Source organism: Cervus canadensis, chromosome 13 (assembly GCF_019320065.1).
Source record: "Cervus canadensis isolate Bull #8, Minnesota chromosome 13, ASM1932006v1, whole genome shotgun sequence".
Classification (NCBI taxonomy): domain Eukaryota; kingdom Metazoa; phylum Chordata; class Mammalia; order Artiodactyla; family Cervidae; genus Cervus; species Cervus canadensis.
In genome coordinates, this window is record NC_057398.1 from 58623553 (window position 1) to 58640958 (window position 17406).

At 39.0% G+C, this 17406-nt stretch overlaps 1 protein-coding gene across 10 annotated transcripts in view; it reads left to right on the forward strand.

Moving 5' to 3' along the window:
• Positions 1-17406, forward strand: part of ESRRG (estrogen related receptor gamma) — a 674161-nt gene that overhangs the window by 589393 nt on the left and 67362 nt on the right. For all 10 annotated transcript variants that reach the window (XM_043485932.1, XM_043485924.1, XM_043485925.1 and 7 more), the window contains one exon: positions 15390-15500. In XM_043485932.1, coding sequence (XP_043341867.1) covers positions 15390-15500 — 111 coding nt within the window. The remainder of the gene's footprint in view (positions 1-15389; positions 15501-17406) is intronic.

Consider the following 17406-nt stretch of genomic DNA (forward strand, 5'->3'; position numbering starts at 1 on the left):
ATCAAACTTGGGTCTCCTGCATTGCAGGCAAACTCTTTACTGACTGAGCCACCAGGGAAGCCCTAAAAGGATGACTATAGATATTTAGATGAAACATTACTCATTGTAGCATATTTACTGAAACCTGATCCTGTTTAGCCAAATGCCTTTTTATTTTGAAACTCCAGATGAAATTCACTTAAGGACTAGAATAGGTATTAGCTGCTCATTGGTCGTTTTCTTAATCTCCTTTATTAGGTCATATAGTCCTCTCCTTAGCATAATCTAGCCTCTGTGTGGTACAGTGCTCACAAATCTGAAGCTGTTTCTAATTTTCCATCCCTCAGTCTGCACAGGCATATGCAACAGGCATTGATCTTCTCCTAATGCAGTAATAAGCTAGAAGCGCTTTTTAAACATGGGCACTTTATTTGCTGTATTATTGTCAAGAACAAAAGGAAATGCATTTGGCCAAGGTCAGTGAAAGGGGAAGGCTGAGGCCTGTGCCAGAAAACCTTCTGCTCTTCTGGTTCATTAATGCTATCCATTTGGCTCTGGTCTTCCTGATTTAAGATATGAAGTATGTTGATGTTTCCCACTGCCAAGGCAGTTTTTGTACTCTGAATCTGTGGGTCAGTTCCATCTTTTTAAGTATACCATTTCATTCATAGAGTCTTAGAACTGGAAGAGAGCTTAACACGTGATCACATTCATTCATCTGCTTCCAGACTAGAGAGCAATAAAAATGTCTCGGAAAGAGAATGGTTTTCTTCATTTATCAAATTTCCCAAGTATAGGGACCTTGGCCTTTCTTGCTCAATATCTGGAATCTAAATATAATTCTTATGAGTTAACTTTTCTTAATATTTATCTGAGGTTTTCCCAGTAAATCAAATGCTGTTTCCTCTTATATTACAAGGATGAATATGGAAAAATTCAATTTAGATGTCCTCCCTTTCAACAGAAGGCTTCCCAGATGGCGCTAGTGGTAAAGAACCCACCTGCGGATGCAGGAGACATAAGAGGAATGGGTTCAGTCCCTGGGTCAGGCAGATCCCCTGGAGGAGGGCATAACAACCCCCTCCAGTGTTCTTGCCTGGAGAATCCCACAGACAGAGGAGCCTGGCAGTCCATAGGGTCAAAAAGAGTTGGACATGACTGAAGTGACTCAAAATGCACACACACACCTTTCAACAACTCTCTCTTTTTTTAATTGCTTCATGCTGTTTTGCCACTGTCAAGCTTTCTGTACCTTTCTAAAGTTACAATATATTAGTTAAGAAAGACATGATAAATAAGAATTACTGAGAGAAATGGCAAGAGGTCCATATCTTTCTGTGTTTACATTCCAGGTTTAGAAATATCAAAAGAAAAAAAAAAGACCCTGATTAGTCCATGGCTATAAAGCATGTTGTAAATTGTATTCACTTACTCAGTGTTTTTGAGTGTCTTCTGTGTGACATATGCTAGAAGGGCAATGACAGAGCAACATGCTATTAAAACGTACCTCAAAATCATCTGGCTGTATTTGGGTCCTTTGAAGCTGTTTCAGTTAGAGTGTCATTTCTCACCATGACCTCACCCTCAACTCTTTGATGAAATTACGAGCATACATAATAGATAAAATATTTATAAGTTTGAGTTTAACCTAGATTGTGTTTTTTAAAATATAGAGAAATGGGATTTCCCTGGTGGCCCAGTGGTTAAGACTCCAAACTCCCAATGCGGGGGGCCCAGGTTCAATCCCTGGTCAGGGAACTAGATCCCACATGCCACAACTAAAGGGCTTCCCCAGTGGGTCAGCAGGTAAAGAATCTGCCTGCAATGCAGGAGACACAAGAGATGCGGGTTCTATCCCTGGGTCAGGAAGACGCCCCCCGCTCTCCAGAGAAGGAAATGGCAACCCACTCCAGTATTCTTGCCTGGAGAACCCCATGGACAGAGAGGAGCCTGGCAGGCTACAGTCCATGGGGTTGCAAAGACTCAGACACAACTGAGCAACTAAACGTGCACACTGCAGCTAAAGATACAGCATGCTACAAATAAGACCCAGCACAGCCAAATAAATTTAAAGAAATAAAATAATATAAAAGTTTAGAGTGAACCTGTTGACAGGAAAGAGTGAAAATGTGTTTTGGAATACTGCAAGGAGATTTTCATGGGAAATTCTACTGCATTCCATGTGAAGCAGTGACACTTAGACGCTTAACTCCCAACATCTAGCCTTGAGCTGCCTGTGCCTAGAAAAGCCTGTTCTTCATTTCTTGGCACCTTTAGGATTTCAAGATTCTTCCTGGCCTTGTGGGCCATTCTGGGTATTCTGGCAGTACCTCCAGCTAGCCCCTCCTATAACAACTACACACAGGAAAGTCTTTCAGGAAATTTATGATCTGGTATGGATACAGGCTTTCCTCAGCCAAGACCCACTGTATTTGGCATCTGGAAATATCATTGGTGTTTTCTGTCTTTCTTTTTTTACACACTCTTCACACATCCTAATAGAACAAAAGTACAACTCATGGACCTCACCCTGCCACTGCACTTTAAATGTACAAGTTTCTTACTGGCCTCAGAGTAAGCATTTTCTTCATTGTTTTTTTCCTTGACTGAAAGTCTTGATATGTTTATATTTATATTTGCTTATGCATCACTCTCCCCCAAATCTTTAACATTCATTAAGCATGAATCTGGAATAGCACCTGCTTAAAGCTTCAGTTCCCAAAATGGTAACATAAATGTGTCAGTGAACATTTGGTTTAAAAAACAGATTTTTTTTTTAAATGTCTTTTCATACACGTATCATCTACAGCAATTCAAACTGAATTTATAGTTATCTTGCTAAAACTAGGTAGAAGGAAGATACTAAAAATATTCCAGAGATCAAAGGATGATAAATGGAAATTAATTGTACAGGAAACACAACTTATTTAGTGTGTCTGTTATTAAGAGTCTTTTCATATTTGTCTTTATTTAATTTTATAAGTGAATATATCACTTACGTATAAGTGCTTTTTTATTATCACTGCCACTCATGATTATTCTACCCTAGTTTTTCTCATGAGGTCTTAAATTCCTCAGTAGTCTAATTTGTCAACTTTAGGGGAGGAAAACTGAATTCTAATTGGCTTGAAAATATGCTCATAGAAGCCATGTGTGCTTGTGGACCCAGGCAGCTGGAAGTGTATTCTAAATCCACCATGCCGTCTTCTCCATGTCTGTACTTCTGCAAGACTTAGACCATTCTCTCAGACTCTCTCTTGGTTTTCTTTTCTTTTTCTTCATTAATTTTCCTCACAAATTAACAGCATAGTTGGCAGATGAATGGGGGTTAGTAATGGTGCATAGATTTGGATGAGAAGCATATGGGAAACTATTGTATTTTTAAATTTCATATTAGATGTTGAATCAATCCATTGTAGAATATCTATCTCCCTCCTTTTGAAAAATTTTATTGAAGTACAGTTGATTTCCAGTGTTATATTACTTGCTATTATACAGCAAAATTATGCAGTTATATATATATGTTATATATATTGTTCAGTTATATATGTGTATGGATGTTATGTTCCCTGGTGGCTCAGTCGGTAAAGAATCCACCAGAGATGCAGGAGGCCACTTGCAATGCAGGCGATCTGGGTTTAATCCCTGGGTCGGGAAGATCCCCTGGAGGAGGAAATGGCAACCCACTCTAGTATTCTTGCCTGGGAAATCCCATGGACAGAGGAGTCTCATAGGCTATTCTGATAGTCATGGGGTTGCAAGAGACAAACATGACTTATTGACTAAACTTACATATATGTATGTTATGTGTGTGTATATGTGTGTGTATGTGTGTGTGTATATATTTATATATATATAGTTCCCTGTGCTATATAATAGGACCTTGTTGTTTACCTATTCTATATGTAATAGTTTACATCTGCTGCCCCTAAACTCCCATTCCTTCTCTCCTACACTCCCCATGCCCTTTGGAAGCCACAATTCTGTTCTTTATGAGTCTTTTCTGTTTCACATATAAATTCATTTGTGTCATATTTTAGATTCCACATAAAAGTGATATCATATGGTATTTGTCTTTCTCTTTCTGACTTATTTCACTTAGTAGCCCAGTCTCTAGACCCATCCATATTGCTGCAAATGGCATTATTTCATTCTTTCTTATGGACGTGTCTTTTTTAAAAATTTTTTCTTTATTTCTTCTTGTTTTAGTCCATTTGGGGTGCTATACCATGATACCATAGACTGGGTGGCTTATAAAGAAGAGAAACTTATTTCTCGCATTTCCAGAGGCTAAGAAGTCCAAGATCAAGACCCTGGCAGATTCAGCATTCAGTGAGGTTTTCCTGAGAGCTTTCTGGGCATGCAGGACCTTAGTTTGCTGAGTAGGGATCTAACCCTAACCCATTGAAAGGCGGAGTCTTAACCACTAGACCACCAGGAACGTCCCCTGAAACCTTTTTAATAAGGGCACGAGTCCCATCATGAGGGCTGCCCCTTTGTGATCTAATCCCCCCAAAGGCCTCACTTCTGGATACTATCACTTGGGGGGTTCAGTTTCAACATATGAATTTGGGGGGAAAACAAACATTCAGCCCGTGGCACTTCTTGTTGACGGCACTAAAACCTACGGTGAGGCCATTGAACTCCACTGTGTACCTCTCTGTTTGAACATTATGCAGTGACTGTGGTTCTCATTCCAGCTACTTGAATACCAGCTTAATTTCATATTTAATTCTTTTTTACAGGGTACTGAATTTTGCTTAAATTTTCCTTGTGCTTCTATTTACACACAGAATCCCCATGGAGTCCTGTGTTTTTTATTACTATTATTACTCTATTAAACTTATTGCTGCCAATATCATAAGAAGTGTCACATGGTCGCAAGAAAATGTCTCACTGATACGAAATTTGGGTGTGTAAACATTAAATTATATTAACATTTGCTCTCTACTGATTTTTGTCCTATGTGTTTTATGTTTTAGGTATCATTCTTTTTCACACGACCCAGACATATGTTCTTTCTGCTAGCTTTGCTTTATATCCAATCTCAATAATGCCAGATCATAGCAGTGGAAAAATATTAAGCATCATGTGTCACTTTGGTATCTTATAGTTGGCTCTTGGAATTTCTGTTTGAGCCTGGGTCAGGAAGATCCTCTGGAGGAGGAAATGGCAACCCACTCCAGAGTTCTTGCTGGGAGAATCCTTTGAACAGAGGAGCCTGGCAGGCTACAGTCCATGGGGTCTCAAAGAGTCAGACATAGCTGAAGCAATTTAACTTGCAGCCTGCCCTGGTAAAGCATTTTTATTATTTTTGCTGAGTGCCTAACAAATGGGCCAGGGCTTCAAGTTCTCCCCACTAAAGTCACCAAGTGAAAAGTGAAAATGTCGGTCACTCAGTTCTGTCCAACTCTTTGAGACCCCATGGACTGCAGCCCACCAGCTCCCCTGTCCATGGGATTCTCCAGGCAGGAATACTGGAGAGGGTAGTCATTCCCTTCTCTAGAGAATCTTCCCAACCCAGGGATCTGCATTGCAGGCAGATTCATTACAGTCAGCTTCTCTTTTGAGCTTCATAAACGCTATCTTGGTTGCCTATGTGATCTAGAATCACACATACAAAAAACAAATGACCTCCCTACTTACCACCATCTTTCCTGTCACTCATTTATTTTTTTCTCCCACAGCCTGTATTCTTTTTGAAATCCATGTCTGGTTTTTTGGTCTCCACTGACTTCCTCTCCATTGAATGAAACACAGTGACTATGGCTCTCAACCTGCAACTTATAAACCAGCTTGGTTGATTTCATATTTAATTCATTTTTACAGGGCATTGAATTTTGCATAAATAATATTTGTGCTTCTGTTTACAGAGCATCCCCATGGGGTACTGTGCACTGTTATTACTGTTATTATTGTGTTAAACTTATTGCTGCCAGTGTCAAATTTAATTGTGAATTAGTAGAATCACTTTTCTTGATGGTGATGTGCAACCACATTTCATGTCTTTACCCGCTAATTCACAACTTTATTCACAGGAGAAGGCAATTTTGAAAAGGATAAAAGGAAGAGTCACCAGTATTAAATAGTAACAAGACAACATAGAGTTTAGATAGGTTTAAGCCATGGTAATATCTCTTTGAATAGTTTATGAAATTTTTAACAGGCCAAAAAGAAAGAAAGGGAAGATTTTCTTTTTTTTTTCCTTGAAGGCAGTCTCTATGTTTAAGCAAATGCAAGGCAAGCATTGCTCTCTCTCTTCCTCTCTGACATCAAGCAAAGTAAGAAATAGTGCCTTTTGAATAGGAGATTTCCTTTAATTACATTGGGGAAGTAATAATGGTAGGTATTGCATGTTTAATGTAATGTTCTAGATGCCCCTTTTTCTTTCCCTTTTTTTTTTTCTTCCCTGCACACCACCTCATCTTGAGCAGAAATAAAAGGTTCAAGGCTTGTCAGCATCAGTTTATAGATAGCTGTTTAAAAATAATGAGATATTGGGTTTTGTAAGGCTCAGGGCCGTTCTTGCCAGACTCATTTATTTCCATTCACCTTTTGTCAGAATTGCAGACAGAAGACATTCAATTAAAACTTGTCACCTGTTGCAGATGACCTAATTTGTACTTGTATGTGTCATAGATTAGGGCTCCATGCTTCAGATGAAGCAACCTGGGTCCCTTGGTGGAATCATATTTTCCCTGCAAAGTATTTTGTAAACTATGACTATTCCAGCTTTCTGTGATTTTTATTTCGGCTATCACCCAGATTATAAATTTAGCACAGATGCCTCAGAACCAGCTAAGAGCAGTGAATAGCACCCTGGGGGAAAAAAAAAAAAAGGAGGGACTTCTTTGTGGCTGTGTCCTAGGTGCAGAAATCTACAAATGTATTTTGGTTGCAGCTTGAATCGGCAACAGAGGGAAGCCTCTGTAATTTCTTATGCAAGGCTCACATGTTTAATAGTCCAGATAGCTATCAGGAGACCAAAACGAAAGACTTCCCCTTGCTAATTGTTAATTCATCTGTAGAGCAAGGAAGCTTTAATGTGAGTCATGGCTTTTATCTCTTTTAGTGACTGAGGACTCAGTTAAAAAGAAAAAAAGCCCGCTTAATGGATATGCATTTTCTCTCCTTGTGTGATTTCCCCCTTTTATTTCAGCAGATCTTACAGTATTTTCACACTGTTGTTCAGACGCTAAGTCAGGTCCCACTCTTTGCGACCCCGTGGACTGCAGCACACCAGACTTCCCTTTCTCTGTCTCCCAGAGTTGGCTCAAATTCATGTCTGTTGACTTGGTGATGCCAGCCAACCATCTCATCCTCTGTCGCCCCTTCTCCTCCTGCCCTCACTCTTTCCCGGCATCGGGGTCTTTCCAGTGAGTCGGCTCTTTTCATCAGGTGGCCGAAGTATTGGACATGCACCCAGTTTCCAAAGTTGCTGAATTGTTGCAATGGTGTTCCAGCAGAAGTAAATGTAAATGTAACCGTTGGTCAGTGGGTTTAGCTGAAAAGCCACCATCTGGGTCTCCTTCTAAACTGCAAAACTCAGCCAGAGTGTTGCTTTTCCTCCATGGCCCTGGCCAAGCAGTCCTTGTCTTATTTCACTTATGTTTTAAAGAGGAACAGGGAGCAAGGAAATAAATATCTCTGGGTCCCTACCTCAATAGAAAAGCAGAGTGACTGAATCTGTTTATCATTTTTGGTTTACAGTTGCATAGCTATAAACGTCTATGTGAAGATGCTTTATAGAGTCATATATGCAAAATGCCTAGCCCTTTTGTGTGTGCATATATGCTAAAGTCACTTCAGTTGTGTCTGACTCATGGACTGCAGCCCACCAGGCTCCTCTCTCCATGCGATTCTCCAGGCAAGAACACTGGAATGGGTTGCCTTGCCCTCCTCCAGGGAATCTTCCCAACCTAGGAATCAAACTTGTGTCTCTTCCATCTCCTGCATTGGCAGGCTGGTTCTTTACCACTGGGACCACCTGAGAAGCCCCAGTCCTTCAGTGGGGTAAAGGTGTTCATCTCTCCTCATGCTCATTCATCATTCGGCCCCACTGTTTACACACACTCCCATCAGGAGGCAAGTATTGTTTACCACAATTGGGCTTTATCTGCCTGTGCTTCTGCTTTTGGAGTATATATTAATACCACATGCTCTTTTCCAAGGGCTTCCCATGTGGCACTAGAGGTAAAGAACCTGCCTGCCAATGCAGGAGATAGAAGAGATGCGGATTCCTGGGTTGGGAAGATCCCCCAGAGGAGGGCATGGCAACCCACTCCAGTATTCCTGCCTAGAGAATCCCATGAATAAAGGACCTGCTGGGGTACAGTCCATACGAATGTAAAGAGTCTATACAGCTGAAGGGACTGAGCACACACACTCTTTTCCAAAAATAGAATTTGATGACAGAGAAGCAGTATAAACAGAGTGCTTGAGAAGGTGAGTTCTGCAGCCTCGGTCCCCAGCTGCCACTCCTGACTCAGCCTCTTGCAGTTCCAGTTTTCTCATTTGTAAAATGGGATGATAATAGCACCTGCCTCGTAGGGTTGCTCTAAGTATCTAGTATGTCCGTGTACGTAAAAGAGTTAACCCATTGCCTGGAATGGAAGAAGCTCTCATAACCCATGGATGTTCCGGTTGATTCCAAGACATTTCATCCAGAGACTGAGTCATTCCATTAGAAATGAAGACACTGCTTGGTAGGGAGATGCGGGTATCAGGAGTCAAAAAACTACTGAAGTAGGAAGAAAGGAACTACATCATGCAGCCGTGTTGAGCAGCATTGCTGTCTATTTAGAGAAGGGGCAATAATCGTCAGCAGATAACTAAGGCTTGGCATATCTTATTGTCTCTCATGATCCTCAGTACTTTAAGATGATGAGATGCTTGCTGGAGTGTGTGTGTCAATATACAAATAAGTCCCACTCACCTTTTACTGTGGTGCCTATAAATACACCCAGCTACTTTACGTAAAGCTGGTACTGTCTCTGAGGATGCTGTTCTGAAGGAGAGCCCCGTCAGAGGCTGCCACTAAAATTCTCTCTGCGGTGTTTTGATGCTGCTGACTTGCCTTTTCTTCTTTCCTGCAGTCCTTCAAAGGGATTTTCCCTATCCTCTGTCCACGATGGTTCCCTCACAGAAATCTCAGGCAAATTCCAGGGCACATCTAGGTATTTCTTTTTCTGACTGGAAGGAACCACGTTTCCCTCCGCAGCAAAGGGCGCTGCAGTATCAGGAGACATAGTGGAAGAGAAAGTTTCCACTCTCTTCATCTTACTGCTTTGTAAGTTTTATCAGTACTTCCCCATCTGTTTCCCATCCTCGATTACAAGTCCTGTTCGGTAACATTTAAATAATCCAGCTATTTATTTAGGAGTCATTAAAATCAGTAATCTTTTAAAAAATGATTTCACTTTCTTTTTAAAGATTGCCATTACTTTAATATGACTATGTATCTTAAGTATTCCATGGGTCTGTGTAATTAATGTTTTGTTTTATTTTTTTAAGCAAACGTTTGTTAGAGAACAGTATTATGAAAACCTTGTCTTTGACTTGGCCAAAATAGGCTGGGGCTGCCTTGTAGGATTATCTAAAGAGAACTTTTATTGCCCTACGAAATGCCTCTGACTTTGTGCTATTAAAAAATGTGGAAAATACTTTTGACTTTGGACTATATAATATTGTAAAAATTTGCATTTGGGCAGAAAATGTAGACTTAAAATGAGCTGACCTAAGAAGGCCTTGTGCTGAACTGTTTTACCGCTTTTGGCGTTTATTTGCCTCACAGCATATTTTTTTCCTTCTTGCCCTATTCTCGCTTTCTCAATTTTGTAAATTCTGACAGTGTATGAGATTTGTGATTCCCTTGTGGCAATGCAGGCACATGCAGGATTTGAAAGAAGCAGCAATGTGAAGCGTTCTGTTTAGTCAGTAATGCCAACTATTAAAATCTTTTATTTTTAAAAAGGTAATGGCAGTCTCCACATGAATAGGAAGTCCAATTGCCTTAATTAACTTCACATCCTGTCAAACATTGAACATTGTGGGTATCTTATTTCCTGAGAGAAATCTTTTTTTTAAACTTTTTCAAAAATGGTTTACAAGTGAAGTCCCAACAGAAATTGTTTGTATTTAAGATTGTAAAGATGTAGAGGGGCAGGCTTTGCCATTGGCAGTGGAAATATTTGGATTAGATTGATGTTTGTTTATGGCAAATCAGGATCTTCCTAGTCCGGATCGTAAATATGGTTGTTTTTCTTTGTTTCTGCTGAAATAGTTTAAGACTTTTAAATGAAATGCATTAGGTTAATTGAATAATTATCAGCTCTCTTCTTAACTTTGTATTATGTATTTATAGCTAAATTCAAAGAAAACATTTTTCTTTTTGATAGAATTTGGGTTAGTTTCTATACCTATTCTAAAATAATCTCTAAGGGATATTATTAGTAACAGGGATAAGCAGTAAATAGAATGAGATACCATATTTCTGTACTTACTTATACATCAAATAATATCATTATTGGGCTTTTATCTTTTGTATTATCTTACCATTCAATCATATATCAAATCTGTTGACCTATAGAACTGAGACATGGTAGACTGTCAAACTCCATCAGGGTAGATTTTCAGTAAATGATCATGATGCAGCATATACTTCAATAAAGTAACATAGCAATAATTCAACAAAATTTTGATATAATGTCAATATCCTTGGCATTTTAGTATTTACAAAATACTTTAATAATGCATTTGTGCAATATCCAAATATATTATTATATTATATTCATATCATATTGGATCATTGCAGCAAAACATCTGGGAGAATATTGTCTTAATATTCATGTATTTGGAAAGCAAAAAGTTAAGGAGTTCATCAAAATTCAAGAGCTTGTTAATGAAAGAGCCAGAAAGAAAGCATTCTGATTTGTAAACTATGCTTTATTTTTTTTAGCATAGTCTTTATATAGTGTTTAGGAATAAATTATTATATTATGACAGAAAAACATTTTTCTGGAAAAACTTTAAAACTATGAATATGCTGATAATAGACTTGTTCGTGATATCTGTATAGTGTTGTTTTATCAGACCCTTTAAAATAACTTTTACAGTTTCAGTGCATGCATTATTATGACTCAGCTGAATAAACCTGTTTATTTTCAAAGATGCACCAATAAAGAGGCTGGGTCCACGAGTTTTAAGACATAGTTTAGGCTGATTTAACATTTACAGCTATGCTGCTTGTGTATTTGTGTGTTCTGTGATTGTCCTGGTCGGGGGGATGGGGGGATTGGTTTTACTGAGTATGTTTTTCTTCAAGTAGAACTGAGTAAATATATGAGTAATTTTAGTATGATATAGTAGTTGCAGGTGTGTTACTAGGATTTGAGTTCAAACATTTCACTGAGTATGAAGTCAGCTAAACTAAATCATCATCATTTTACTGCAGGCAGCATTAAAAGATTTCCCAGATTTTGAAAAGAGGTTAAAAGTGGTATAAATATTTTTTAGTTGAAACTATTGATACTTGCCTACTTTTTATGCCTTAAAATGGGAATAAAATTTTCACATTTAAATTATTATGGTCTTTTAAAATACATTGGTTCTATAAATTTTTACAATTAATTGTTATCTGAACTTGGCAGGAACACTTTTTCTGTTGACTGTCCATCAATTTTCACTACATAACTGTATTAATTATTAATCAAGTAGCATTAATATCTAATTTTTCCCTCTCTAATAATCTACTGAATATCATTTACCTAAAGTTACAAATCATAAAAGAATCCTTTGTCCAATTGTCTTTATTTTAGGAAATAAAGAAACCATGGCTTATGTAAAAAGTGCTTGAGTATTTATATTTAGAAACTAGAGAGCTATATACAGTGGGATGGCTGGCTGGTTGGATGGATGGATGGATGGATAAATGGGAAGGATGAGATAGATGTATGGATAGACAGTAGTCTATCCACGTACTGCAGTGAGGTGGGGCGGGGTGGAGGTAATAAGAAAAAGAGGAAAAAGGAGAAAAAGAATAAATGTAAGAGGGAGAACACACTTTTAAATTTGGAGGGAGCATGCAGGGAGTAATATGAGTATGTCTGTAATTCATTGTTCAAAGATGAAAGGAAATGCACAGTAATAAAATTATTTTGTAATACTTAAAGGATCTGTTCCTACAAATACAAAAATAATGCACAATACATAATAAAAGTTGTGTCAGTAAAGAGTCTTCACTTTTTCTTCGTGATGTTTAATAACTTGTTTTCGGTGTTGCAGTTTCCCCATGAACTTGGGCCAGTTGGCTCGGCTGATTGGTGGCTCTCTGTGTGGCATGTTTGACTATGTCAGGACTGTTTGCAGCTGGGACCTTGAATCCAGTCTTTCAGCCATAGTTTGCTTCCATGTGCCTTCATGACAGACAAAATCCATTGTCAGAAACTCACCAGTTCTGACTCCTGTATTAGAAAATATGTAGTGTATTGTTCAGCATTTGGCAGTGTGAGGCTATATTGCGCATAGTGAATGCATGTCCTGACAAACACCAGAAGCAAATTTTGGAGTCTAAAACCTAGCTGAGATGTATTCTATGAGCTTTCTTGGTTCTTTTTTTTTAATTAAAAAAAATGTATTGGAGTATAGTTGATTTATAGTGTTGTGTTATTTTCTGCTGTGCAGCAAGCTGAATCAGTTAGACATATACACATAGCCACTCTTTGAGATTCTTTTCCCATATAGACCATTATAGACTTGAGTAAATTCCCCTATGCTAAAAATAGGTCCTTGTTGATTATCTATTTTATATATAGTAGTGTCAAGCTTATATGTAGTATGTCAAGCTTTATGGGTTCTAACAATTTTGGTTATTTTTAAATGTTTTCTCCTTTTCTTAGCTTCAGTCTGCCATGTCTTTCTCTCTCTGTTTGTTTCATCCTGCCTTCTTTTTACACTTTTAATCGTATCACATTAATGTCCGCATTGTGTTGGATTTAGATGTCAAACGTGCTATAATACCACTCTTAATTATGTATGCTTTGAATTTCCTAAACTCTTAATGATGAAACACATTTGAATGGATCTCAGATGAACAAGTAAAATGTGGACACATTGTGTAAATTGGAAAACCATCTTGGAGAAGGAAAGAAATGAAAAACATAAAACATGAATTAAAAAGGGAAAAAGGGAGAAAGTGTTAAACTTTAGTAAATATAGACACAATAAAAATAGAACATTAAAAATTAGATACTCAAAAGGGTAAAACTCTACTATAGGCTCAAAAGTACTTTAAAAGCAACAGTCAAGAAATACAGTTTCAAAAAAAAAAAAGAAATACAGTTTCTTTGTGACTCACTAGCACTATTGTTTTCATTAAATACTCCTCTGTCCATGGAATTCTCCAGGCAAGAATACTGGAGTGGGGTTGGATTGCCATTTCCCTCTCTAGGGAATCTTCCTGACTCAGGGATCGAACCCTGGTTTCCTGTATTGTAAGCATATTCTTTACTGTCTGAGCCACTGGGGAAGCCCCTAAATACTTAGATACCATACCTACTTTCTTCAATTTTGGGTATTTATTTATCTGAATCTACTCTCCTGGCTCTTGAAGTTTTCTCTTGATTTCATTTAAACTATGCTCAGAAGTTTCAATTTGACATTTCAGGCTTTATCTAGAACCAAGTGTGTGTTTGTGTGTATCTCTAAAAGGAAGTCAACTCTTAAAGTGGTATTATTAAGATAATATGAAAACTTGTATTTTTCTTTAGCTCATGAATTGATAATCACCTTTAACATTTCAGTGCATATATTCACCTTCAGGATTCACAAAGAAATACATCAACCTTTCCCGAACTGTTTCATACAACTCAGTTACCCCACAATGCACATGTGCCACATGATATTGATAAATGTTTCCAAAACAGGATCTTTGTGATATTGGCTTGCAAGACATTGCATAGTCTGTATCTCCCTCTGAGAGTTTTACAGAGTTTATCTCTGTGTTAAAAGCTCTGAGAGGTCCTTCAGTAAAATAATAATACTGAGGATGCTGTTAAACTATCTCCTAAACAGTTTGTATGTATGTGAGAAATACCAAAATAAATGAACTGTTTGGCTGAACTTATTAATGGAGAGTGTTAATACTTTTTTTTTTTTTTTAATCAGCTAAGGTACAACCTAAGACCACAGAAAGAATCTCTCACCCTTCTCTTTACTCCCAAGTTATTGTCTCTTTATTTGGTAAAGATTTATATGGTTATACCCTAAACTTTGTAATTATAGACTGGAAACCAGGTTATTAGCAAGCTCTTCCTCACCACTCCCCCATGTAAATGAGACATTTCTTTCTTTCTAATTCCTTTCTTTTCCTTTTGTTCCTTTCCTTAATCTTGTTGATCCACTGCCAGCAAAACCTGCCTGAATCTTGACCCAATCCATCACTCTTGGGGAAAAAGTGTTACTGTCAGTCTCCTTTTGCCTACTTTCTAGCTTCACGCTTCATCTCTGCCCTCTTAACAAATCCCTTCTTCACCATCCTAGCCTCCTGTATTCTTTCAGGACTCCCCTCTTTCTCTCCTGTGTTCAGTCCAAACCTGCTCTCTGTAGTCTCTCAATTAAGCAAAATACAGATGTGCGCCAAGATGTAAATAACACACTCCTGAGACATGTTCACGTTAGAACATGGATCGGCCCTTGGATCTCATCCCGTGTGTGGGATTCCTGCTCTCCACGGCACGGGGAAGTTTTCACTTCTACAGGTCCACGTGCAGTCCTCTGATAGACTGGGGTGGATCGGGCAGCTTTGGATCTACCCATCTACTCAAGCCCACACACTGAGCTCTCAGGGGTGACTGATGAAGAGGACTGTTGTCTAGTCGCCAGGTTGTGTCTGACTCTTTATTGCAACCCCATGGACTGCAGCCCACCAGGCTCCTCTGTCCATGGGATTCTCCAGGCAAGAATACTGGAGTGGGTTGCCATTTCCTCCTCCAGGGGATCTTCCCGACCCAAGCATAGAACCTGAGTCTTCTGCTTTGGCAGATGGATTCTTTACCACAGAGCCTCTGGGGAAGCCCATGATGAGGAGAATACACATTGCTAATGGAGGAAACAACATTAGCACCAATTTCCAGTTTCTTTGTATTAATTCTCAAAGAAAGGTGCCTTTTCTTTGGTGTGTAGGTGATTCTGATGGCCTTGGATACATGTCTTTCAGGTTGGGCATCTCTTCCAGATTTGGTTTCCAATTTCTGGCAATCTTGGCTTAACCATCACTTTTTTTTTCGTTGTTTTTAAACATTCCTCTAATCCGCCTGGACTGTTCAGCATTCTATTCTGTTTACCTCTATGTATTTGACTGGTCCCTAAGATACTTACCTCAACAGTAAGTCAGTGCCTGTCTTTGCCCACAGGAGTGCGTCTTGACAGAGTACGTGGAGGTCGGCAGAAGTACAAGCGCAGAATAGATGCGGAGAACAGCCCATACCTGAACCCCCAGCTGGTTCAGCCCGCCAAAAAGCCATGTAAGTACAGCAGACACGTCTGGCTTTCCAGCACACGATGTCCTCCCAGCTGGCTGCTCTAGGTACATCAGTTTTGGCATGCCCATTCCTGCTGACTCCAATGAGGCTTCTCTTCCCTAAGGGGGTGGGGGGGGTTCTGTGGCTTTATTCCCAGGGACTGCCTTTGAAGAGCAATGGCAACTCAGCTGATTATCTTTTTCCCCCATGGCTTTCTTGTCCCCTCCTGCCCCTCCCCCCCCCCTTTTTTAACCTAGTCATTTTGTAGAAACATACGCATACTAAGGCATAGCTTATATGGTGCGACTTTTACATTTACAGGTTATCTTTATTTTCAGAGGTACATAAAACTGATCGTACCATGATCATTAGTTCATTGGGGCTGTTAGCTTCAGATTTCACAAGAAAGTGATTTTTGTAGTTTTCACTAACTAAATGAGTTTGACTGTTCAACCTCCCAATGAAAATACATTAGGAGCCTCATTAATTTGGAGCTATGGAAGGTTAACACACCAACCAGCAATAGATTAAAACAAGATTGAGTCCTACTAATAACAAGCATAGGTTGGTGGTTCCATTTCAGATGTCCTTATGGGCTTTATGAATTATTTTTTAAAAGCCCATAGTTTGATAATGTCCAGTTGCAGTTTAAAATGGTGACGGGTACATAGCTAAAATGCAAGCCCTGTCCTCTTCATCATTAACTAGAATATAGATACGTCTTTTTAAAGAGGTAGAATATAGATCAAGGCAGTTAACTGTGTTCCAGTTTCTGAAAAATCAGTTCATGGCTGTACAGTAAGCCCCTTACAGACCAACTGGTTCCATTCCGAGAGTCCATTTGTAAGTCCAGTTTGTTCATAAGTCCAGCAAATAGCCTGGGTACCCTACTAACACAGCTATGTAGCGCTATACTGTAGTAGGTTTATAGTACTTTTCACACAAATAACACATCAGACACAGACACAAAAAGAAAACATTTTTACTCTTACACTATGTTGAAAAAGGCAGAAGTACAGTACAATAGCTTGCATACAGAGGCTGGCATCAAGTGAAGAGGCGAGAAGAGTTGCTGATTGGAGGAGGGACAGGCGGTGGGAGATGGTAGAGCTGCAGGGTCGTCAGTGATAGGAGACCCAGGGCAAGCTACAGCTTCACTCAGGCCAGACTTTGAAAGTTTGCAACGTGAAGGTTCACATATGGGCAGCTTCTTGTAATGCAAAAAAGCTAACCTCTTAGGATGTTTATGCATAGAGTTTATTGCGAGGCACTGAAAAGTGCTGCGATGGAAACAGTTCTCCTATGTAGCTGTCTCTGGTTCAGAAGACACAACCGGCCCTCACCAGAGGAAGTTGCCGCTAGAGCAGTTCTAGAAAAGACACAGGTCATTTTTGATCAGCTTTCAGGGCAAGAGAGAAAAAAAAAACTGTCCTCTTTCGGGCTCTCCAGGAGGGGGCGCTGCTGTGTGTCATCCATGTGAGCATATGGGCATCTGTTAAATAAATAAAACAGACCCTGAACTGTAAATGAAAGGACATTTTAGCTATGTCAAAGGAAAAACAACCAGTTTTACATAAAATTAAAGCTTAAGTGAACATATGGCATAGTTTCCTTTTGCCTTTCCAAAAAACATTATGTTGATTATACCTTCAATTGTCCAATCTGGCATCTTCTCCTCAGCCTGCATAAGCTGTTTGGCATTCTGCAAATACGATCTAGGACTGCATTAAGCAGATTTTGCACATTAGAATAAAAAACTTTCTGATAATACAATAAAATGCAATAAACACTAATGCTTAATTTCATTAGAGGTTTCGTTTTCCTGGATTCAGTAAATGTCCAGACAGGCCATTTCTCATTCATTTTCTATGAACGTTGACTGACACCATTGATGATTTCCTCTACTGAG